The sequence below is a fragment of the Oncorhynchus nerka genome, linkage group LG16 (genome assembly GCF_034236695.1).
Source record: "Oncorhynchus nerka isolate Pitt River linkage group LG16, Oner_Uvic_2.0, whole genome shotgun sequence".
In the NCBI taxonomy this organism is placed as follows: Eukaryota; Metazoa; Chordata; class Actinopteri; order Salmoniformes; family Salmonidae; genus Oncorhynchus; species Oncorhynchus nerka.
Genome location: NC_088411.1, coordinates 18,592,823 through 18,618,803, shown reverse-complemented (window position 1 = coordinate 18,618,803; position 25,981 = coordinate 18,592,823). Strand labels below are relative to the sequence as shown.

Below are 25,981 nucleotides of genomic sequence, written 5' to 3'. Positions count from 1 at the left end.
GATTGTATTTATCATCATTAGTCATTTAGGTCAACATTGGATCATTCGGAGATCCTCACTGAACTTCTGGAGAGAGTTTGCTGCACTGAAAGTAAAGGGGCTGAATAATTTTGCACGCCCAATTTTTCAGTTTTTGATTTGTTAAAAAAGTTTGAAATATCCAATAAATGTTAAATATATAAATATATATATATATAGACATCTTTTTTTATATAAAAAAATGAATGTTAACTATTTTTAGCGCTATGGTCAAATGACATGAAAATAGAGCTCATTGGTCATGCACACCAGTGGTGGTTTTGATGCCGAAATAAGGATGCATAAGCAGAAAAGAACCCCATACCTACTGTAAAATATGGTGGTGGATATTTGATGGAATACATTTTTGTAAACACATTTTCGTGATATCCAAATTTGTAGTTACAGTCTTGTCCCGTCGCTGCAACTCCTCTATGGACTCTATGGCCATGCATCCTCTGAAACACGACCCTGCCAAGCCGCACTGCTTCTTGACACACTATTGCTCCCTTAACCCGGAAGCAAACCGCACCAATGTGTCAGCGGAAACACCGTCCAGCTGGCGACCGAAGACAGCTTGCAGGCGCACGGCCCGCCGCAAGAGTCACTAAAGCGCAAAGGGACAAGGAAATCCCGGCCAGCCAAACCCTCCCCTAACCTGGATGACGCTGGGCCAATGGTTCTCCCGGTCACAGCTGGCTTTGACACCGCCTGGGATCGAATCCGGGTCTGTAGTGCCTCTTGCACTGCGATGCAGTGCCTTAGACCGCTGCGCCACTTGGGAGGCCGATCTTTGACATTGTTGGGCCAGGGCTCCTGAGTGGTGCAGAGGTCTCAGTGCAAGAGGCGTCGCTACAGTCCCTGGTTCGAATCCAGGCTGTATCACATCCGGCCACATGGATTGAATTGAAAAGGGCAGTCCATAAGTGCAGAGGAAGGATATGGTCTAAAACCCCTCCCGATGTGTTCTTAAAACTCATAAAACACTTTAGAAAAAGGATCATGCCGTTATCCTCACAAAGAGAGGTATTGAAAACGGATGCCAATAACTTTGACCCGTATCTTTTTGAAAAAATAAATGATTACTGGTTAATTTTTTTTTAAATCTGAGAAATTGTATTAGTTTCAAATAATATAATTGGTCAATTTTTTGTTGTTGCATACAATAATAGCTCAGTACTTGTATTATATATTTTATACAGTCCTTTTTTTTTTTATACCAAGGGTGGCAATCATTTTGGACCTGGCTGTATGCTAAAGGTTAAGGCAGTTATTCGGGAGCGATGGGGACTTGAGACAGTAGTTTTGACTGAAGAAAAACAGTAAACATCGACTCAAGTCTTGACTGAAAATTTGAGTCTTGACTCTAAATGAAGACCTGAGACTTGATCTGCTTATTGCGAGTTCAAGATTGTAGGATCTTGGAGTGTCTTTGCATCGTGTACTGTATATAATATGCTTGTGGTACTTAAGGGATATGATAACTTGAAGATAATATGGTCTTGGCGATGGTAATGTGCTTGTGGTACTGAGGGGAAATGATAGTACCGATGAGAAAAAGGAAAAAAAAATTGACAGTTACATATCGGGATATTATTTTTGACGATATATTGTATCATTTTGACAATATTGCAATATATTTTAGCGCTAGTTGGCTGTACCTGCACCAAAACTCCAGTATTTTTTCTTCAAAGCTTGTTCTCCATTCTTTTAAAATAGGGCGAAAAATAAGTTTTCCGCACTTTTACATCGAATCGCAATAAAATCACAATACATAAAGAATTGTGAGAATCACAATACATATCGTATCGGCACCAAAGTATCGTGATAACATAGTATTGTGAGGCCCCTGTCAATTTCCAGCCCTACATGACATGATATCTTAACTTACTCGTGCTGCCTGCATATCTCCTCTATGTCTGCGTTCTCTGTGTTGCTGTTGGACTTGCGGGCCTTGTCCAGCTCCTTCTCCAGCTCCGACCGGTGTGCGTTCTTCATCGCCTCGATCGCTGGGGCAACAAACAAAGAACGTTGTTATTGGGGGAGAGCTCTGGCATAGCTGGACCATCTGCTAACTAAAAAAACTAAATCAAATCAAATTGTATTTGTCACATGCACACACAACAGGTGTAGACATTACAGTGAAATGCTTACTTACAAGCCCATAATTATCCAACAATGCATTTCAAGAAATAGAGTTAAGAAAATATTTACTAAATAAACAAAAGTAAAGAATGTAATGAAAAGTAACAATAAATAACAATAACAAGGCTACAGTGCCTTGTAAAAGTATTCATCCCCCTTGGCATTTTTCCTATTTCGTTGCATTAAAACCTGTAATTTAAATGGATATTTATTTGGATTTCATGTAATGGACATACACAAGAGTCCAAATTGGCAAAGAGAATTTAAAAAACTTTTTTCTAAAAATAAAAAATGAAAGAGTGGTACCAATTATCTTCAGAAGTCACATAATTAGTTAAATAAAGTCCACATGTGTGCAGTCTAAATGTCACATGATCTGTCACATGATCTCAGTATATATACACCTGTTCTGAAAGGCCCCAGTCTGCAATACCACTAAGCAAGGTGCACCACCAAGCAAGCAGCACCATGAAGCCCAAGGAGCTCTCCAAACAGGTCAGGGACAAAGTTGTGGAAAAGTACAGATCAGGGTTGGGTTATAAAAGAATATAAGAAACTTTGAACGGAGCACCATTAATTAAATCCATTATTAAAAAAATTGAAAGAATATGGCACCACAACAAACCTGCCAAGAGAGGGCCGCCCACCAAAACTCACAGACCAGGCAAGGAGGGCATCAATCAGAGAGGCAACAAAGAGACCAAAGATAACCCTGAAAGAGCTGCAAAGCTCCACAGTGGAGATTGGAGTATCTGTCCATAGAACCACTTTAAGCCGTACACGGAGCTGGGCTTTACGGAAGAGTAGCCCAAAAAACACATTTGGTGTAAATGTAAATAGTCCGGGTGGCCAGCTGGAGCCTTTTGGACCTTGACTTGGCGCTCCGGTACTGCTTGCCGTGCGGTAACAGAAAGAACAGTCTATGCCAAAAAAAAAAGTGGTAACTGTGTTTGAAAGAAAAATCCACTATTTTAAAGCAGAGCCCAAAGAAAAATCCACAATTTTAAAGCAGAGCCCATAACTCACAATTATGGGTTTGCAAACACAAGTGAACAAAATACTTAATGTTAGCCTGATGCTACTGCTAGCAATATGATTACTAAGGTGCTAATTCTGATAGCCATCGTAATGACTACTGACCTGCTATGGTAGCGGCAGTCTCCTCGGCTAGCAGCCTCTCCTTTTCCTCGTGTAGGTTTTCCAGCTCTCTCTGGTGTTTCCTCTGCAGCTCGTCGATCACTTTCTGGTGGGAATCCTCCATGGCAGTAAAGCCCCTCTCACAGGTGGCCTATTAATGGAGGGTAATGTGGGAAAAGTGAGTCCACATGCAACCATAAGCTAGGGCCAAGAGTTTTTCCTGTCAGACCATGTGCCATGACTATGAAAAACTCTTGACCCTAGTTATAGTGTATAGAGGGCCATAAAATGTTTTCCTGGACAAGTCAAACTCTGGATCTAGTGAAAGCCAATCAACTCTTATCCAGATTTTGTCCAGTTCAGGAAAAACTCCTGGCCCTAGCATCAACCATTGCTGACCATCCATTCATTGACACTGATCACGGATGACAAACACCGAGCAAGCTACTGCACATTTAGCCATGAGCAACATAAGCATATGGTACAAAGTGTTAAGAAAATCACAGAATACACAATATGTTAAAGGAATGCTTAGACAGCGAGAACGTCATGTGATTGAAAAGGCTGTGTTCTGTAGCCTAATTATCCCTGCAACAGTAAAGGTATTCAACCACTTGCCAGGTTTATAGCTAAGTAAACTCTGGGCCACTTGCAAATAAAACACCTATTACAAATGTAGTTAATGTCTAGTGTGATATTGTTTGCGGTCTAGGGCGGCGTGTAACCTTGCGGTGAAGACCGTTGGGCCAGTAACCGAAAGGTTGCTGTTTTGAAACCCCGAGCTGACAAGGCGAAAAATCTGCTTCTGTGCCCTTGAGCAAGGCACTTAACCCTAATTGCTCCTGTAAGTCACTCTGCATAAGAGTGTCTGCTAAATTACTCAAATGTAAAGGTCTATAATTTGAAAAACCTATAATCGGTTACCATTGAACAAAATTGTTACCATTGAACAAAATAGAATGTAGGAGGTTAAGATGAGACCAAACAAAACAATGGATAATAGGCTGATTCTGTGGGGACAGACAGTGGAATCTGATGTGTCGTCATCGTGATGTGGCAGGGCCAGCCTGTCTGTGGATTGCCTTTCAGTAGTATAGACCAGAGTTAACCCCAAACTTAGTCCCGGGGCCCCACCGGGTGTAGGGCTGGACGATATATCGAAGTAATTTGATTAATTCTAATGTATGCTTTTGCTCGATATTCCAAATGCCTGTATCGCAGAATGAAGTTTTTTTGTATTTCTTTTTTTTTTTTGCGTTTATGTCCGCGTGTTCTCATGTTGTCGTTTTGGTCTCGTTCGCTCCTTCTGTGCACCTTCCCATTACACCAGAGATCTGTGTAGAACTATAAAATCCACCCCAAACAATGGGAGTCGTTGGCCCAAAGGCGGGAAGGCAGGCGACAAGCTTAGGATCAAAATAAGGCCATAGGGCTTATTTTGGACAGATTTTGTCGAGAGTGAAACCTCCAGGTTTGCTTCTTTGTCCCAAGCCCCTCCCCTTACCACTCACAACAACAAAGATCAGAGATCACTTCTTCCTCTCTGACAAATGGTTTCAACTCGTTACACGGAGACATTATTTTACTGTATTAGAGAAGATAAACTTTGGAACCATACCTTGTTTGTTTCAACTCCTCAAATGTCGAGAAGAACAGATACTACTAAAACGTATGTACCAATGAACATTAATTCTGGAAATGTAATGCTCAGTACCACATATCGCTAGCAGCCTTGAAATCAAATAAAGATTGTTATACTAGCTGTTTAGTCTGTGTTTTATAAATGTGCAATAAGCATAAAACAAATATATCAAATCAAATCAAATTTATTTATATAGCCCTTCGTACATCAGCTGATATCTCAAAGTGCTGTACAGAAACCCAGCCTAAAACCCCAAACAGCAAACAATGCAGGTGTAAAAGCACGGTGGCTAGGAAAAACTCCCATGAAAGGCCAAAACCTAGGAAGAAACCTAGAGAGGAACCAGGCTATGTGGGGTGGCCAGTCCTCTTCTGGCTGTGCCGGGTAGAGATTATAACAGAACATGACCAAGATGTTCAAATGTTCATAAATGACCAGCATGGTCGAATAATAATAAGGCAGAACAGTTGAAACTGGAGCAGCAGCACAGTCAGGTGGACCCTATATATATAGGGAACTGGCAACTCATTCTCATTCTGAAAGAAAAGGGAGGCCACTTGATTTCAGCATCTGAACCATATGGACAGGTTAGCATGCTGTTCAAACAGTTAGTGACAGACAGAAGGTTGTGTTCATAACAATTCAACTTTTTGGCCTTGAATTCAGAGCTTATGAAATTATAGTTCGATCCAAGTGCTTGGGCTTGAGGTGTTCATTTTCTATAATGCCTGCTACATTATTAGTGAATGTAAATTATGCATGGTTCTGGTTACATTTAAAGTTACAATTTTTTATAAAATAATTAAATTATAAGTGTATCTTATGGTTGTGGAAGGTATATATATATATTCAGCCTAGGTTCTGGATAATATGGAGTTGGTCTTTTTCCAAATAGGGCTATCTTCTGTATACCACCCCTACAGTACCACAACTGACTGGCTCAAACGCATAAAGAAGGAAATAAATTCCCCAAATGAACTTTTAACAAGGCACACCTGTTAATTGAATGGCATTCCAGGTGACTACATCATTAAGCTGGTTGAGAGAACGCCAATAGTGTGCAAAGCTGTCAAGGCAAAGGGTGGCTATTTTGAAGAATCTCAAATAAAAATATATTTAGATTTGTTAAACACTTCTTTGGTTACGACATGATTCCATGTGTTATTTCATCGTTTCGATGTTTTCACTACTATTCTACAAAGTAGAAAATAGTAAAAAAAAATATAAAAAAATCTGAAATGAGTAGCTGTGTCCAAACATTTGACTGGTATTGTATATCGTGAATCGGCCATAAGTTTGAGAAAATTGATGAGTTTTAGACCTTATCGCTCAGCCCTACCTGGGTGCATTTTTTTTTCTTCCCCCCCTAGCACTACACAGCGGATTCAAATAATCAAAGCTTGATGATGAGTTGAGTATTTGAATCAGTTGTGTAGTGCTAGGACAAAAGCCGAAACGTGCCCCATGGGGAGGTCCCAGGACTGAGTTTGGGAAACCTTGATATAGAGAAAGGAGGCTGGGGAGAGGAGGGGGGGGGGGGGTAATCCTGATCAACACGGCTTTAGAGAGCCATTCACAATGCTATTATAATTACAGTGCATGTTTCCACAAGAGGGGATTTGAATAGCCTTCCGACCAGCTCGACCCAAAACCTACTTCCGTCCTCTATTCAGCACTGCTAATCCGAGTACTCAGTCAACGGTGCTGTCCTATGCTCCCTCTCTAGCCAAAGTCTGTTTTCACAAGGATAAGTCCCCAGTGCTCGGGAAACTGGCCTAGATGGGAACGAACTGAGAGAGAGCCAACTTCCTGGCTGGATATACAGTTGAAGTCTGAAGTTTACATACACTTAGATTGTGTGGGTCATTAAAACTAGTTTTTAAACCACTCCACAAATTTCTTGTTAACAACCCACAGTTTTGGCAAGTCGGCTGGACATCTCCTTTGTGCATGACACAAGTAATTTTTCCAACAATTGTTTACAGACAGATTATTTCACTTATAATTCACTGAATCACAATTCCAGTGGGTCAGAAGTTTACATACACTAAGTTGACTGTGCCTTTAAACAGCTTGGACAATTCCAGAAAATGATGTCATGGCTTTAGAAGCTTCTGATAGGCTAATTGACATAATTTGAGTCAATTGGAGGTGTACCTGTGAATGTATTTCAAGGTCTACCTTCAAACTCAGTGCGTCTTTGCTTGACATCATGGGAAAATTTAAATAAATCAGCCAATACCCCAGAAAAAGAATTGTAGACCTCCACAAGTCTGATGCATCCTTGGGAGCAATTTCCAAACGCCTGAAGGTACCACGTTCATCTGTACAAAAAATAGTACGCAAGTATAAACACCATGGGACCAAGCAGCCGTCATACCGCTCAGGAAGGAGACGCGTTCTGTCTCCTAGACATGAGATGAACGTACTTTGGTGCGAAAAGTGCAAATCAATCACAGAACAACAGGAAAGGACCCTGTGAAGATGGAGGAAACATGTACAAAAGTATCTATATCCACAGTAAAACGGGTCCTATATCGACATAACCTGACAGGCCACTCAGCAAGGAAGACCACTGCTCTAAAACTGCCAAAAAAAAGCCAGACTGCGGTTTGCAACTGCACATGAGGACAAAGATCATACTTTTTAGAGAAATGTCCTCTGGTCTGATGAAACAAAAATAGAACTGTTTGGCCATAATGACCATCGTTGTGTTTGGAGGAAAAGGGGGAGGCTTGCAAGCCGAAGAACACCATCCCAACCATGAAGCACAGGGGTGGCAGCATCATGTTGTGGGGTGCTTTGCTGCAGGAGGGACTGGTGCACTTCATAAAATTGATGCAAATTGAAGCAACATCTCAAGACATCAGTCAGGAAGCTGAAGCTTGGTCGCAAATGGGTCTTCCAAATGGACAATGACCCCAAGCATGCTTCCAAAGTTGTGGCAAAATGGCTTAAGGACAACAAAGTCAAGGTATTGGAATGGCCATCCCAAAGCACTGACCTCAACCCTATAGAAAATTTGTGGGCAGAACTGAAAAAGCTTGTGCGAGCAAGGAGGCCTACAAACCTGATTCCGTTACATCAGCTCTGTCAGGAGGAATAGGCCAAAATTCACCCAACTCATTGTGGGAAGCTTGTGGAAGGCTACCAAAAACGTTTGACCCACGTTAAACAATATAAAGGCAATGCTACCAAATACTAATTGAGTGTGTGTAAACTTCTGACCCACTGGGAATGTGATGAAAGAAATAAAAGCTGAAATAAATCACTACTATTATTCTGACATTTCACATTCTTAAAATAAATTGGTAATCCTAACTAACCTAAAACAGGTAATTGTTACTTGGATTAAATGTCAGGAATTGTGAAGAACTAAGTTTAAATGTACTTGGCTAAGGTGTATGTAAACTTCCGACGAACTGTATGGGGACACTTCCTGTTGTGACTTCACAACAAGCAACACGTGCCCTTTGTTTAGTGTGTGTGTGGACCATTTCCTGTTTAATGGGGTGGCTGGTGTATAGTATACAACTACAGTATTGAGAAATTTGCAAACAAAGTGTGGGTCTAACTGTTGGAATGTGCTGTTCAAGGGATGAAACCTGTCCTGCACACACAGCAGCCATCTATGACCAGGAAGAGCACTGCTACTGCAAAAATACCTGGCTACCACCTGTCCATCCCTATACACAACAACTATACAAAGATTATATCACCAGCAGCAACAAAATACATGGATTAGCATATGTCTTGCATTTCATGTCATCTGTGCATCCAACTGTGTCGTAAACATGACTCGAAGATCTGCATGTAACTGCCAAAATAAAGGAAACACCAACATAGTCTCAACAGGTGTCTTAATAGGTTGTTGGGACACCACGAGCTTACAGAACAGCTTCAGTGTACATTGACATAGATTCTACAAGTGTCTGGAACTCTATTGGAGGAATGCGATACCATTCTTTCATGAGAAATTCCATAGTTTGTTGATGGTGGTGAAAAACGCCGTCTTAGACGCCACTCCAGAATCTGGAGAACCAATTAAATTGGGTTGAGATCTGGTTACTGAGAAGCTTCTTTCAAAGTGACAGATCTCTTCTTACAGTCATGCTAGCCAAAATAATGGGCAACTGGGCATTTTATACATGACCCCATATTAAATGCTTAATTAACTCAATAACCACACCTGTGTGGAAGCACCTGCTTTCAAAATACATTGTATCTCTAATTTACTTAAGTGTTTCCTTTATTTTGGAAGTTACATGCATGTTTCTTTCATGAGGTTTACAACCCATGCCATCTGCTTAGAAACTCTATGCAAGACTAATAAACACATGCAGAAAACAACAGCTCTTAAAACTATTCATATACAGTCGTGGCCTAAAGTTTTGAGAATGAACATTTATATTTGTGTCACAAAGTCTGCTGCCTCAGTTTGTATGATGGCAATTTTCATATACTCCAGAATGTTATGAAGAGTGATAAGATGAATTGCAATTAATTGCAAAGTCCCTCTTTGCCATGCAAATGAACTGAATCCCCCAAAAACATTTCCACCGCATTTCAGCCCTGCCACAAAAGGACCAGCTGACATCATGTCAATGATTCTCTTGTTAACACAGGTGTGAGTGTTGATGAGGACAAGGCTGGAGATCACTCTGTCATGCTGATTGAGTTTGAATAACAGACTGGAAGCTTCAAAAGGAGGGTGGTGCTTGGAACCATTGTTCTTCCTCTGTCAACCATGGCTACCTGCAAGGAAACACGTGCCGTCATCATTGCTTTGCACAAAAAGGGCTTCACAGGCAAGGATATTGCTGCCAGTAAGACTGCACCTAAATCAACCATTTATCGGATCATCAAGAACTTCAAGGAAAGCGGTTCAATTGTTGTGAAGAAGGCTTCAGGGCGCCCAAGAAAGTGCAGCAAGCGTCAGGACAGTCTCCTATAGTTGATTCAGTTGCGGGATTGGGGCACCACCAGTACAGAGCTTGCTCAGGAATGGCAGCAGGCACGTGTGAGTGTATCTGCACGCACAGTAAGGCGAAGACTTTTGGAGGATGGCCTGGTGTCAAGAAGGGCAGCAAAGAAGCCACTTCTCTCCAGGAAAAACATCAGGGACAGACTGATATTCTGCAAAAGGTACAGGGATTGGACTGCTGAGGACTGGGGTAAAGTCATTTTCTCTGATGAATCCCCTTTCTGATTGTTTAGGGCATCTGGAAAAAAGCTTGTCCGGAGAAGATACCATCAGTCCTGTGTCACGCCAACAGTAAAGCATCCTGAGGCCATTCATGTGTGGGGTTGCTTCTCAGCCAAGGGAGTGGGCTCACTCACAATTTTGCCTAAGAACACAGCCATGAATAAAGAATGGTACAAACACATCATCCGAGAGCAACTTCTACCAACCATCCAGGAACAGTTTGGTGACGAATAATGCCTTTTCAAACATGATGGAGCACCTTGCCATAAGGCAAAAGTGATATCTAAGTGGCTCGGGGAACAAACCATTGATATTTTGGGTCCATGGCCAGGAAACTCCCCAGACCTTAATCTCATTGAGAACTTGTGGTCAATCCTCAAGAGGCAGGTGGACAAACAAAAACCCACAAATTCTGACAAACTCCAAGCACTGATTATGCAAGAATGGACTGCCATCAGTCAGGATGTGGCCCAGACGTTAATTGACAGCATGCCAGGGCGGATTGCAGAGGTTTTGAAAAAGAAGTGTCAACACTGCAAATATTGACGCTTTGCATCAACTTCATATAATTGTCAATAAAAGCCTTTGACACTTATGAAATGCTTGTAATAATACTTCAGTATTCCATAGTAACATCTGACAAAACTATCTAAAGACACTGAAGCAGCAGACGTTGTGGAAATTAAATATTTGTGTCATTCTCAAAACTTTTGGCCACGACTGTACAGCTGGAGCCTGATCATAAATTACGTGTGTAATTCTAATACACATCTACAACATAATGTGATCTAGAGAGACCATGACAATGGAGGAAAACATTTTGACCTGGAAATACTCTGTAGTCAAAATATATACAAACATTGGGTCTACGACATATGGAAACATCTGGGTAACTATACGTTTACATACAGTACCCAAGATTCTGGGTAGATGATCATCAGGGAATGACTTGTGGTTAGTAAACTTTTCAGTTGCGATTAGATCTTGCTTTACATTTCTTCCTTCTAAGCATCACTTTTCTAAAAAAGTCATTAGTCTAAGCTTCAAGTATTCTACAATGTTGTTTTGAATGCCTGTCAATTACCATGAATTGTTAATCAGCAAGTCAGGAGGGGAAAAGTTGAACGTTTATAGCCAGTTAAAGCAACATCACAACATCAAAGACAAAAAGGTAAGCCCCACGAATCTTCAAATGCAGCTGATTTCATCCTCAAGAAAAAAAGCAATATATCCACCTCATTACCCAAATCATGTGTCTGTTGAAAATAACTCAGTTAGACAGCTTTAAAAGGGGTTCAACCATTTGTCTTTGACACTTCTAATATACAACGCCTATTGAAGAAAGGAATCTGTAATCAAGCACATCAAACTGTGCCTTCTGAGGAACTCATTTCATCAGCAACTATACTTTATGGTATGATAAGGGGAAATTTAGCATTGGATGTGAAAATATGCTAATAGACACTATATAACATGACTTAAAAAATCAATTCTGTCAGCCTGACTTTCATGTGACTGTCAGACAGGTTCTGGTAAGTCTCTCTAGGCAGATGGGTTGCCTCCCACATTAACAATGTTCCAGTTGGCCTAGGTCTGGGAGTTCTAGTTAACTAACCTTTTCCTGTGAAACAAAATGGGTTCCTCAGCACAAAACTAGTGTCAACAACCACATGCACAACAGTGAATTAGTCAACCATGCAACATTGGATGATACTGTTTTACAAAGAAAAGGAAAGCAGAGTGAGCAGAGCAGGGTTCGAGGGGAAAGGGGGTAAGGGCAGGTCGGAAGGGGTCGGGGAGGGTGGGGGTTGCCACAAGGAGACAGAAGGCATCACGGACGGAGGAACAGCAAGTACAAGGAATGGCTTCCACCTTCAGATTCTCCAGGTCTTTGTCGTATTTCAGCCGGAGGGTAGCTGCGTCGCCCTGGCGCTCCCTCCGCTTCATCTCTTCCGTCATGGTTGAGACCTGGGCCACCAGATCCTGGATTTGCTTCTTGAGGGCAGAGGTTGTGGAGGTCTCAGGGGACATCATCCCATCCTCTGCCCCAGTGAGATAGCTTCCTCCTGGGGTGACATCCATCTGGTGGTGGAGCTTTTCCAGCAGAACACTCCTCTCCATCTCCTGTTTCTTCTTCAGGTTCTCCATGCAGACAGTCAGAGAGTCGATCTCCTTCACGTTCTCTTCACGTTCTAGACGCAATATCTCGGCCACCTTTGCCACTTCCTGTCGAAGCTTTTCTGTTTCCTGTGCGTAGACGTCCTTGATCTCCCGCAGCTCCAGCTTGTGCTTGGCCACCATGTCCTGTAGCTGAATGGCCTTGTCCAGGGAGTCAATGGGCTCTCCTTCGATCTGAATGTGTGTTATTGGTCTAGTATCTTCACTCATAGGACTTTCAGGGCTGGACAGATAATTCTGTATATCCGCCATTTTGGATTGTAGATCTCGGTTCAGTTCTCTCAGTTGAGAGCAGTTGGCACAGTCGGAGTTGCCAATCGGACGTTTTTCAAGCATGGTTTCTTTCAGCTCTTTCTCGTGTTGGAACTTCAGCCTGCTTATGAGATAGGACATGTGGGCTTCTGTGGCGGCGTCTTCAAGGTGCTCAGACCATTGTTTCTTTAGTTTGCTGGAATCAAAGCTAGCTAGGACCAAGGACAGGAGCCTGTCATTAGTGGACGTCTCAATGGTGGAGGCAATTAGGTTCAATAAAAACACCTTATCTTGCAATGCCTCTGTTAGATCTTTCAAAATGAGAGTGTTGGTGTCGTTATCAAGCCAGCTGGACCAATTCAAAAGGTCTGCTTCCATGGTCTGTGTAGTCCCAGTCATCTCATTATCAACTTCCATCTTTGGTCGAGGACAAATTCTGTTCATCAACAGTAACATGCTCTTCTCAGCTACCATACGCTCTGCCACATGCCTTTCAAAACTACATGCACTTTCACCTTCCGTCTCGCCTGGGTTAACCTCTACAGCACTTAACAGACGACTACAGAACTCTGCCTCGAATACCAACCTTTTCATTACTCTCTGACTTACTTCATCCGGCTCCTCTTCAAAGGACCCAAGGCAGTCTGTGATATGTAAAGTGCTTTTCATATCAATTAGTGTTTTGTCCACACTAATATCTACCTTCGCTAACACCTCTAATACCTGCCTAAGGGCCTCAGACTTCATCTTTACCCCACCTACTAATTGCTTTATAACACTTTCGTCTACTACCTGCCTCTCACTTGTCTGCATCATCTCTTCACTAACATTCACTTCTTGTTCCCCCCGAGCTGACTTTGCCTCTACCTCTAACTTTGCTCGCAACATCCTAATCTCATTCTCTGCCTCTACAAGTTTCTGACTCTGGAGTCTCTCAGATTCCTGGTTTCTAGTTTTAAGTTCAACCGTCTGAGCTTGAAGTTCTCTACAAAGATGCTGTGTGGACTGAAGGAGAGCTTCCTTTTCTAAGAGCTTGGCCTCTGTGGCCTCCAGCTGCTCTTTGAGTTTCTCCTTAGGGGGCTCATCGTCAACTTCCTTGGCCATGTGGAATCCCAGACCTTTGAGAGTGGCCTCTTTCAGCTGCAGTCTTCTCTCCGTGTCATTCAGGCTGTTTCCTAGCACCTCCAAGGTGACCAGCGCCTCATGAAGCTTCACAGACTTCTCATTCAGCTCACGCTCATAGAACTCCCTGTCGATAGCGTGGGCTTCGCTCTCCGCTAGTCTGGCCCTAACTCCGTTCAGCTCCTCTAGGACCAGTAGGTGCTGTTTCCCGCCTTGCAGGTTGATTAGCTCAGCTTTAAGCCTATCTATCTCCCTGTCTGCCTCAGTTAGTTGGTTCACTATCTCCTGATAGCGCTGGTGCAGCGCTCCATTTTCGCTCGTTAGAAGTTCGACCCTCTGGGACAAAGTCCTGATTGTGATCTCGTGGCTTTCAGAGTGCTCTTCATTTTGACACAGCGGTCCATAAGAGCTCTTCAGGCTCTCCACCTTCTGCTTCTGAACCCTTCCCAGCATGTCTTCCATGGTCAGGAGTCGTGATTCGTAATTGTGGATGCTTTCGCCCGCCCTGGCCAAGCTCTTCCTCATAATCTCGTTCTCTACCTCCTGCTGATACTTCCAGCTCTGCAAGAGCCTCTCGCAGCTACCCCTTTCTCCTATATCCTGACTACCCTCCAGACTGAATTCACTGTGAGATCCTAGCAATCTATCCAGTCCCTTTAGAGTCAGGAGCTTTCCTGAGATCAAGTCCTCTAACTCTTGAATAACGTCTGCACTATCTTTGATCAAAAAGCTGACGGCCTTTTCGACGGGTGGCTTTGACGGAGGCAGGCTGTTCAGAAGGGCTGTTTGGGGGTCGGGAAGGTAAGGTTCCTTGATGGAGAGGTGAGAAAGCGAGAGTCCAAGCTGTGCCTGCATATTGCGCTTTTTCAGTTCTTGTAGCTGCAGGAGCTCTTTGGTCTCCTGGTACTTCCTTGCTAAGCTCTGAGCTTGTGAATGAACCAGTTCTGGCCTCTTCGTCTGGGGCTCGATATCAGCCTCCAGAACCAAAGGGAGATCCAGCTTGGAAAAGGGGACCAGACAGTTGGTTAACACACACAGCGGGGTGAAAAAGGCTAGCTAAATTATTTTAGGTAATCCATTGATTATTTCACTCTGGATTCATAGAATCCCACTACAAAATTATGTAACTAAACATAATGATTAAAAACATTAAGAGGTAGAACCCAGCTTCTATCATTTGGCTAAATTATTAGACTTAGAGCAATGGAAAGAGATTTAATGGCCACGGTTAGTGAATCACAAAAGAGCATGCACATTAAATGGTTAAGAGTTATTTCATGGGGTAAGTAATGCAAAATTAGTGCTAGCTAGGTGGTTTACTTAGAGATGAGTGGCATACCAGGTCCTAGGAATAAACAACGTTCTTGAAATCTCCTTTTTCTGAACTCTTCTTGTCTTTCACAAAAACAGAAACATTTCTCAAAAGGCACTCATCAAATTGCATCACATTGCGTAATTGCAAATGTAACAATGCAGGTACAATGTATGGTTCCAGTAAAACCCACAACATGAACAGGAAATGTATTATTTTCCTTTCTTATGAGGATGTCAATGACCAGTTTTGAAGGCTTCAGCAAAAACGCAAAGGTCAGCATAAATTGCCTGCATTCCCTCTCTCCCTCTCGAAACATCATAGCCATCAACTCAAACATTTATCCAGAGTCTCCTTTTAACTGAATCTAATTTTGATCGTTACACAAACTATAAAAAAAAATGAAAAATAAATGTCTTTGATAACCTCAGATTTACACAATATGTGGTGAGGAATTCAAAAAGCAGCAATTCACCCACCATACGGACAGATTATCACCTCTCTCGCTCTCTCTTTTTCCCCTCATACAGACACACACACGCAAAATCCAATAGACAACTAACACCTGCATAATGGTATGGCTCACACATCAGTTAAAAGAAAAATGGATGGTCGGAACAGTGGTTGTTAAAATATGAAATGCATGCAAAACAATTCATAATGAGACAAGCCGAAAAGGTTTTATACAGTTCTGAGCCAAAAGTCATCATTTCAACAACTATGGCTGTACTGTCGAAGTCTAGTGGCCTAATGCATTCATGCCATTTACACCATTACAGGAACGTTGATAAGGAAACGTATCCGTCTAATGTTAATCATTAATTGAATGCATCATGTTCAATACACTAGCATGAGTTCATGACATCTGTCCTACATCTAAAAAAACAACAGCAAGAGGGGATGAAGAACCAGAAGAAGCTGTAAAAAGGAGTCAGAAAAACAAGATCTTCATGTTTCTCCTCACATGCAATGAACGGACTCATGCAAAGGCACATTCTGGAGCTGGTTTGTAGCTTTGATGTCAGTCAGTTTGATGTTTTCTCACAATAAAAATACAACATGCAAAGGAGGTTACGAAATGGAAGAAGAACGCACAGTTCAATCTGTACTTTGAGTTGATGAAATCGTAGCTCAGGTATGAACTCAACACGACTGCCTCTAGAGACTAAAACAGCTCTGAGGATGAGGAGGTGGAGGAGAAGAAGAAGCAGCTAGAGCTGCGGGGCTTACCGGGGAGATATATCCGGTGCGGACGTGCTGCTCTCTCTCCAGAGCAGTCTTCAGCTGGACCTCCAGATTGTGTTTGTGCTGGTTGGAGTTGACCAGCTGCTGGTGACAGCTCTCCAACTGCACCTTCAGCTCTTCTACCTGTGAGAGGCACCACAGAACGGAAACACAGGAAGAGCACTGATTAAGAACCCAATCTTTTACATTGCATTGATCTCGGTTCAAGTGAACCACATGCGCACTCACATACACATGTACACAAAACCCATATTCACCCCTTTCTTGTAGCTCTCCAGCAGTTTCTCCAGCTCGGCCGTCTCCCTGGTCTGCAGTGTCGAGGGCAGAGGTACCCTCCTCTCATCCCTGATGGGTGTCTGTTCCACCTGCTGCCAGTGCTGCTCGATCTCCTCCTCCACCTTCTGCTGCCTCTCCAGGGAGGGGGTACCCTCATTCTTACCCCCAGGGCTGCCTTCACTCCCTCCCCCACTCTCATAGTCCATTCTCCCAACCTCGGAGCCTGCTGGTTGGTCCACGGAAGAACTAGTCACAGACTCATACCTCCTCCTTCGTTCTTCCCGCCTCTGGCTCCGATCGGGGTCTCCTAGGTCAGTCTGCAGGGGCTCGGCCTCCTGGGCCCGCTGCTGAGCCAGAGCCTGGGCGATGGGTCGGAACTCGGCCCAGTCGAAGGTCTTGGAACGGCCCTCTCGCCGGCGCTCGCGGGCCCGACTTTTCTTGGGGCCTGGCCCTGGCTCCCGCTCCATGGATGAGGCTTCGGAGGAAAGAGAGTCCTGGGTCACGTCGGGCCGAACCAGTCCCTCCAGTGGGGAGAAGGAGCCGTGGTTGCTTGCCACATCCGGAGCAGTGGAGGGTCTGACATTTTTCATGACAGCCTGGATCCAGTTCCTCCTTATGCCTGCAGTCATGGCCGACAGGGTGTGCATTCCCTCCTGGGTCTGAGGAGGACAGTTGGGGCGTTAGATTCAAACTGTGCTATTAACTGCTGCACTATTTGGGTGATAGTAAAAGGGGTGTGTTACATCCCTACATTGAAGAGCTTTTAAATAATAATTTTAAAAAGTGAATACATAAATGCAAATCATTGTTATTACATAAAGATAATCGGAGGTTGTGCGCGAGTGATTGGGGCTTACATGTATCTGGAAGCCGTAGTTGCGTTGAGCCTGGTATTCAGTGACATTATAACACGTAGACAGGTCTATTTCCCCGTCCAGATCTGAAGCCTGCAATACAGCAACATAACAGATGATGAAAACAAAATCAGGAAGACAGAATAGACTCTTATCAGCACTGCAGGAGTTGGAGAATATACATTTTTTAACTGGGTACATACGAAGATATCAATAGGAAACCAAAACTGTATTGGCAAACATGTATTCCATCTCTTTAAAGATAACTACTACCATTGCTGCTGTTGGTGGTCACAGTTAAACTAGGACGAATGACCAGTCTAGGTGGATTGAAAAATAGGTCACCTCTTCAGCAATGGAGTCCTTGTAGTATCCGAGGCTGTGGTCTGTCAGTACGAACCAATACTTCTTCCACTGTTCACAAAAGGAGAGAGGGAACACAGGTCACAGAGTTCACTGGGAATACAGAAACTGTTCTGTTACTGCTGTAGACGGAGCAAAAAACATACATTTAGTGCCAGAAACTAAGAAAAATGGAGTAATGACATTAGGAGCTTGGCTTCTGTGTGCAATACACAAAGCAAAGAGAAAGACCAGAACAAACCCCTATGACAGCAGAGGAGACTGAAGTGATGTTGGTAGCCCTCTGAAAAGTAACGATTTCTATGAAAGCGTAATGTTAATTTAGACCGTGTAATATAGCGTTGGAGCATCAGTCTACACAATAAACACAGCTGTAAAAAGAGAAGCACCACATTACCCTTTCAACTTTCACCCGTTGAAGCTGTGCCATCAAAGACTGGCTGGCCCATGGCACTAAAAGGCCATAGAATGCTACAGACATTCTGGAATGTTCTAGGTGAACGTTCAGACAACCGCTTGAACTTCAACCGACTGCCTACTTTGATAAACTCACCAAACAGAAAAGTGCCATTTTCAAATCTCATGGCATCAATAAATGTTATTTCTTCAAGCGTTTAAATTTCCCTGAAACAATAGAAAAGCAACATCAGTTGTTCTGGTGAAGTTCCTAGGTTGTATTTCTTGCTTACATGTCCTTGCTCATCCAGCTTCACCATCCAACCTTTCTTGAAGTTCAGCAAGTCGGGCTGGAATGAGAAACAAATATTCTCAGCATTATTACACACCATCCCTAAAAGCATAACACAAAATGTAACCTCTTTAAAAATGCCAATTAAATCAACCTGTGGTCTAGTGGCAGTCTAGTGAACCCACACAGTAAGATCATGCAAGATGAACCAAGAGATGCTGAAACACACAGATACTAAACTTGCAGCCTTTTAAAAACCACAGCCCCTCTCGGTTCCACTTAGGACTCCCATCATTTTAACAGGTCATACTTACAGGCACCCACAGCTGAAAGAAAAGTATGAATTAACCCGACTAAGCGACTAGAGTACATAGCTGACAGAAGCATTTTAAATCCAACATGCTACATTTTCTGCACTTTGTTACTTAAGATGGTAACATATTTAGACAATTTAGAACATTTGTAATGACTATCGCAAACATTTGTAAGGTTCAAAAAGTCCCTTCAGTTAACTTTGGTCAACCTTCAAAACAAAACTTGATGTCTGAGAAAGAGCAGGAAAACATCCTCCACATGCTGGCTTTGCGCGAGGTAGGAGTTTCCCCTGATCACATATCTAGGATCAGATTACCTTACCACCAATCTTACCATATACATTAGGAGGATACAATAATAAAACTGTCCCTGGACCAGTGGTCAGGGGAAATATGTACCTACTCCATTCAGCATCACAGAGCCTTCTGTACAAGTCCAATAAAACAGTTCATGTCTGTTGTGGTTTCACACAGTGGAAGAAAACACACAAAGTGCCCTGGGGAAGCAGTGCTGGTTTGTGGCACACACACACACACACACACACACACACACACACACACACACACACACACACAGCAGAATGGGTGCCGACACACAGAGGCCTGAGGGCCATGGCCGAACACATGAGTAGCAAGAAGATAACCTGGACAGGAGAGGAGACTGTGCTGCCCCCTGTAGCATGGAGGACTGCATTAGGACATCCAGGACACCAACCAACCCGCTCTGAAACAGTATGTCCTAACCACATCACCCACCACAGTGCCCTTGACTGTCTGTTAGTTTACAGTATAATCATCTAACATCCCAGTCATAAAAGCCCTGGTCACAAATACAGCCCCAAAAAAGTAGGAAGTAAAAGACCCCCCAAAATACCTAATGACTTTGTCAAAGTCCACGAGGTGCAGACTAATCGATAATCAGTTTATGAAACTATAACAATCCCTTGATGGCCTATTTCATTGAACCAACAAAAGGCACTCTGTGTACCAATATGGGTTCATTCATTCATTACTACAACCAAGCCAGGAGTATAATTTCCCAACCAAAGCTGCTGTAACGACATGATGTTCTAGCCAAAAACTCCAGTACCACGTGTTTAAAATGTTTAGTGCTTTAATAGGACACAGTGGCTCATTATCATAACATTTACACTAGCTAAGGCCTGCTGGGCCCTTTCTTAACCCAAATACTCTTAACCCTGTTACCCAACCCTTATACCCACAATGTTACCCAACCCGTATACTCCACCAACCCCACAACCCCTCAACTCAGCCGGGCTAAAGTCCTGGCGTTGCTGATGACCTCTAACCCCGCAGCTTTAGGAGAACAGCAGAGCTATTGTGGTGTTGTCTGGCCTTGGAGAGAAAGCTCCTTCAGCTTAGCCCACACATACAAGAACACGCACACACGCCTTAGGTAAACAACGCTTACTGATTACAATGTTTTCCGTTTCAAACCCTCCCTGGTGTGTGTTTGAGTAGGCACACCCTGAGAGGTAACGTAGTAAGACGGAACGACAGAAGAGAGAAGAATGGTACTAACGGTCATGACAGACTCGGTGGTCCTGCGGTCCAGGGACTTAGCTCGTCTCAGAGGGGGCAGAGTGGAGGGGAAGTCCAGACTCTGGCCCAGGTCATGTCTCTGCTCCTGAAACACACAACATGACGTCAATACTACAGCAGCCATGTGTGTCAAAATAGCTCATATCAATGTGTCATGAGCCCAATTCCGTTTCTCCTAGTTTCCCCTCACACTTTTACAGAACAGTCTACCTACCAAACATATTGTAGCCTTCATTTCTGTGGTATGAGATTTGTTTTTATGAGAAGAACAATCCTCCCATGTGAACAGTTTAACATGTGCTAACATCTCTCTGCACTGTCACAAGAACAAGTTCTTTTTTTAACAGAATCACACATATTCTAACATGGAACTGAACCCAACAGCCTTTCACTGAACCAGAGAATGGAAACAAAGACAATGCTCTGATGCAGGAGAAAACAAGCCTCATATCCAGGAGCAGTGTGTCTCAGAAAGAACGAGAGAGAGAGAGAACAGTAGCGATAGAAACAGAGAGGAGAGGAGAGAGAGAACAGTAGACAGAAACTGAGAGGAGAGAGAGAGAGAAAACAGTAGAGACAGAAACCGAGAGGAGAGAGAGAGAAAACAGTAGACAGAAACGGAGAGGAGAGAGAACAGACGAGACAGAAACGGAGAGAGAACAGTAGAGATAGAAACGGAGATGAGAGAGAGAGCGAGAACAGTAGAGATAGAAAAGGAGAGGAGACAAACACACCCCGCAGAGACCCCGGACAGCAACACAATTAGACCCAACCAAATCATGAGAAAACAAAAAGATAATTACTTAACACATTGGAAAGAATTAACAAAAAGAACAGTAAACTAGAATGCTACTTGTCCCTAAACAGAGTACACGGTGGCAGAATACCTGACCACAGTGACTGACCTAAACTTAACGAAAGCTTTGACTATGTACAGACTCAGTGAGCATAGCCTTGCTATTGAGAAAGGCCGCCGTAGGCAGACCTGGCTCTCAAGAGAAGACAGGCTATGTGCACACTGCCCACAAAATGAGGTGGAAACTGAGCTGCACTTCTTAGCCTCCTGCCAAATAAGTGACAATATTAGATTACACATATCCACAAAGAATTTGAAAACAAACTCAATTTTGATAAACTCTCATATCTACTAGGTGAAATACCAGTGTGCCCTCACAGCAGCACGGTTTGTGACCTGTTGCCACAAGAAAAGGGCAACCAGTGAAGAACAGACACCATTGTAAATACAACACATATTTATGCTTATTCATTTTCCCTTTTGTACGTTCACTATTTGCACATCGTTACAATACTGTGTATATATACATATGACATTTGAAATGTCTTTATTCTTTTGGATCCTCTGTGAGTGTAATGTTTACTGTTAATTTGTATTGTTTATTTTACTTTTGTTTATGATCTACTTCACTTGCTTTGGCAATGTTAACATGCACGTTTCCCATGCCAATAAAGCCCTTGAATTGAGAGAGAGTGTGTGTAAGTGCAGGTGGGATGATGTTTACTGAAAGTGCCCTTGTGCTTGACAACACAGACAGGACAAACTGGTCATAAAAACAGCTCTCTTCTGGGGGCACTTTGGCCCGGGACACCTTTTGGAGGAACATTTTGGGTACAGTCTCTCTCTTTGAGGTCTTTCTGTTGTTGGTCCTACAACAGAGGCGTTTTGTCCCGGCAAGGGCAGAGTGGGAAAGGGAAGTTAGTATCATCACGGGAATCCAGCCACATAATGGAAACTGGAAATGAATACAGCACACTCTCCAGATCCTTTGACCTCTAACCAAAAGAAGGACACACAGACAGACACAGAGAGAAAATATATATATTACACACACACACACACACACACACACACACACACACGAGACAGAAAAAGTCTGCTTCATGTGCGACAGCTCACAGAATCTAACAAAGCTCCTATTTTAGAGATCCAGTGCTGTGTCATTTCAAATCAAAGTTGATTAGTCACGTACACATATGTTAAAGCAGCAGCAGTGAAATGCATGTTTCTAGCCCTAGCAGTGCAAGAAATGTAACAGTACATGAGATGAAGAAATATCCGGGATACAAATACAAGGTGTGTATAGACAGTATGGACAATATACAGTGCCATTCATTAAGTATTCACAACTCTTTACTTACACATTTTGTTACGTTACAGCCTGAATTTAAAACTAAATTGAGATTTTGTGTCACTGATCGACACACAATACCCCATAATATCAAAGTGGAATTTTTTAGAACATTTTATAAATTTAAATGTATTGAAATGCCATGTAACCCCGTTGTTATGGCAAATCATGTAAAGTTCAGGAGTCAAAAATGTGTCTCAACAAATCGCATAATAAGTTGCATGGACTCATTCAGTGTTCAATAATAGGTGTTTTTGAATAACCCCACACATACAATTACGTGTAAGGTCCGTCACTCGAGAAGTGAATTCCAAGCACACGTTCAACGACAAAGACCAGGGAGGTTTCACTGGGTGGAAAGGGTCCATATCAGGGGATATCTTTACATTACCCCTTTTTATCAGTGGATATCTTTACATTACCATTTTTTTACATATATATTCTAGACAATACAGACCATTCCCAATGCAGATTTGGAGTTTTGTGGATTTGCACCACATCCTGACAAATTCTGAATCCAGCTGTGACATTTAGACGTACTGTATGATAATGGAATAACTCAGAATATCACACATGGACATTTCCTATGGCCAGATATGGACTCGTTCAATATCCTGAGATATGTGACATCCTGTTTTCTCTCTTCATGTTGCCAAATACTTACTGTACACATCGCATATGTGTTTTCTCAGCACATTCAAGATAATAAGCTATATTGACTCCAGATATGCTTCTTTCTGTTGGCTGAGGTTCATATCTGGATCTTGATATGCTGAAAATAAGTACGATTTCTGATGCATTTCTAAGTTCAGCACATGCTCAATAATTTGTCAAATATGAAATCCATATTTTTCTATATATCATACATGGTATGGCCGGATATTGACTCATTAGATATCCTGAGATAGACATATGTGGACATCTTACTTTCTCTATATGATGACAAATACTAACAGTATCAAATCAATTTTAATGGCCACATAAACGTGTTAAGCAGATGGTTTAGCGAAATGCTTGTGCTTCTAGCTCCGACAGTGCAGTAATATCTAACAGTTTCCCAACACATACCCACAATACACGTACATCTAAGTAAGGACACACACACCACACACACACACACACAGTGGGGAGAACAAGTATTTGATAAACCTGCAAAATCGGCAGTGTTCCTACTTACAAAGCATGTAGAGGTCTGTAATTTTTATCATAGGTACACTTCAATACAATGTTATTTTCTGGATTTTTGTTTTAGATTCAGTCTCTCACAGTTGAAGTGTACCTATGATAAAAATTACAGACCTCTACATGCTTTGTAAGTAGGAAAACCTGCAAAATCGGCAGTGTATCAAATACTTGTTCTCCCCACTGTATATGTCAGAGCGGCATGGGACTAAGATACAGTGGCATAGAATAGAATATATACACATATGAGATGAGTAATGAAAGATATGGAGACATTATTAAAGTGGCTAGTGTTTCATTTCCTTAAAGTTGCCAGTGAATCCTAATCTGTCTATAGGCAGCAGCCTCTGATGTGCTGGATGGCTGTTTAACAGTCAGTGGTGTGGTATAGAATACAATACAGTATATAAACTCAGCAAAAAAATAAACGTCCTCTCACTATCAACTGCATTTATCTTAACGTGTAAATATTTGTATGAACATAACAAGATTCAACAATTGAGAAATAAACTGAACAAGTTCCACAGACATGTGGCTAGCAGAAATTGAATAATGTGTCCCTGAACAAAGGGGGGGTCAAAATCAAAGTCAGTATCTGGTGTGGCCACCAGCTGCATTAAGAACTGCAGTGCATCTCCTCCTCATGGACTGCACCAGATTTGCCAGTTCTTGCTGTGGGATGTTACCTCACACTTCCACCAAGACACCTGCAAGTTCCCGGACATTTCTGGGGGGAATGGCCCTAGCCCTCACCCTCCGATCCCAGGTCCCAGACGTGTTCAATGGGATTGAGATCCAGGCTCTTCGCTGGCCATGGCAGAACACTGACATTCCTGTCTTGCAGGAAATCACACACAGGTGTCCTGTGTGAATTTAAATATGCTCTCTCTAATTATCTTTCGCTCTGAAGACCCTAGGACGATGACTCAGGACTACCTGGCATGATAACTCCTTGCTGTCCCCAGTCCACCTGGCCGTGCTGCTGCTCCAGTTTCAACTGTTCTGCCTGCGGCTATGGAATGACCTGTTCACCGGACGTGCTACCTCTCCCAGACCTGCTGTTTTCAACTCTCTAGAGACAGCAGGAGTGATAGAGATACTCTTAATGATCGGCTATGAAAAGCCAACTGACATTTACTCCTGAGGTGCCGACTTGCTGCACCCTCAACAACTACTGTGATTATTATTATTTGACCATGCTGGTCATTTATGAACATTTGAACATCTTGGCCATCTTCTGTTATAATCTCCAACCGGCACAGCCAGAAGAGGACTGGCCACCCATCATAGCCTGGTTCCTCTCTAGGTTTCTTCCTAGGTTTTGGACTTTCTAGGGAGTTTTTCCTAGCCACTGTGCTTCTACACCTGCATTGCTTGCTGTTTGGGGTTTTAGGCTGTACAGCACTTTGAGATATCAGCTGATGTACGAAGGGCTATATAAATATATAAATACATTTGATATTGTTGAAATCTTTTCATTTGTTTTTTAAGCACTTCCTTACTGCTTTAGCACATGGCCACAGTTGCGTGTGTTCCAATGTGAATTATCTAACGATGCCAAAAGAGTGTAAACAAAGAACAGTGCTGTTCAATGTGAAAGGTTATCTTTATTATAGAACAATGGGCAATTTAATACAGTAAATAGTTTGGGTTAACTTGGTGACAATGTTCAGAAAATACATTTTGGAAATTTGGTCAAAGTACTCCTTTTCTAAATATTTGTTTCCAAATGATTAATGTAGAGCAGGTGTTCCTGTTCCTGCAGAGCAGGTACGCCAGATAAAAAAGGGATTCACATGTTTTATTTATTTACATTTTTTCTTCACATTTTCAAACAGTTAATTTATATTTTCCAACGGGGCTATACATTTGGGTGAGTTTTTTTTCTCCCCTGAGTAGCCTCGTTTCACTACCAAAAATAAAATTCAACCAACTAGTGTTCAGCGAAATAACACAATGTCAAATACAGGTAGCCTAGTCAAATAATTAACATCCAATCACATTAACCGTTACTCTCTCGTGGGAATTCCACTAACAGTCCGTATGTAGCCAAACGTAGCTGCTGCTCATTCTGTTTGCTCAAAAACTGATAAATGGTTAAAAGAAAGTAAGGCCCGCATCCATAGAGACACATACCAGCTCTACTGGTAGTAATGCTACTACCAGCAGTACTACACCGGCACCTGTCGACGACACAAGTTGTTCTGCTTCCACGAGCACATCCAATGCTAGCATCAGTAATTCTACATTTGTTGTTAGCCCAGCTAGCACGGACACTGACAGTTGTGAATCTGATGCAGCCGAAGAGCTACTGCCCCCTTACCCGGGAAAGCACCG

General features: G+C 42.6%; 1 protein-coding gene across 3 annotated transcripts in view; it reads right to left on the bottom strand.

Annotated features, from left to right (window-relative positions):
- mprip (myosin phosphatase Rho interacting protein) overlaps positions 1-25,981 on the bottom strand; it is a 66,031-nt gene that overhangs the window by 6,497 nt on the left and 33,553 nt on the right. For 2 of the 3 annotated variants that reach the window (XM_029684936.2, XM_029684935.2), the window contains exons 8-16: positions 20,296-20,400; positions 18,440-18,496; positions 17,733-17,801; positions 17,391-17,480; positions 16,515-17,192; positions 16,243-16,380; positions 12,021-14,699; positions 3,304-3,451; positions 1,910-2,027 (exon numbers count right to left, since the gene is read on the bottom strand). In XM_029684936.2, coding sequence (XP_029540796.1) covers positions 1,910-2,027; positions 3,304-3,451; positions 12,021-14,699; positions 16,243-16,380; positions 16,515-17,192; positions 17,391-17,480; positions 17,733-17,801; positions 18,440-18,496; positions 20,296-20,400 — 4,082 coding nt within the window. The remainder of the gene's footprint in view (positions 1-1,909; positions 2,028-3,303; positions 3,452-12,020; positions 14,700-16,242; positions 16,381-16,514; positions 17,193-17,390; positions 17,481-17,732; positions 17,802-18,439; positions 18,497-20,295; positions 20,401-25,981) is intronic. The other variant, XM_029684937.2, reaches the window with a different exon arrangement.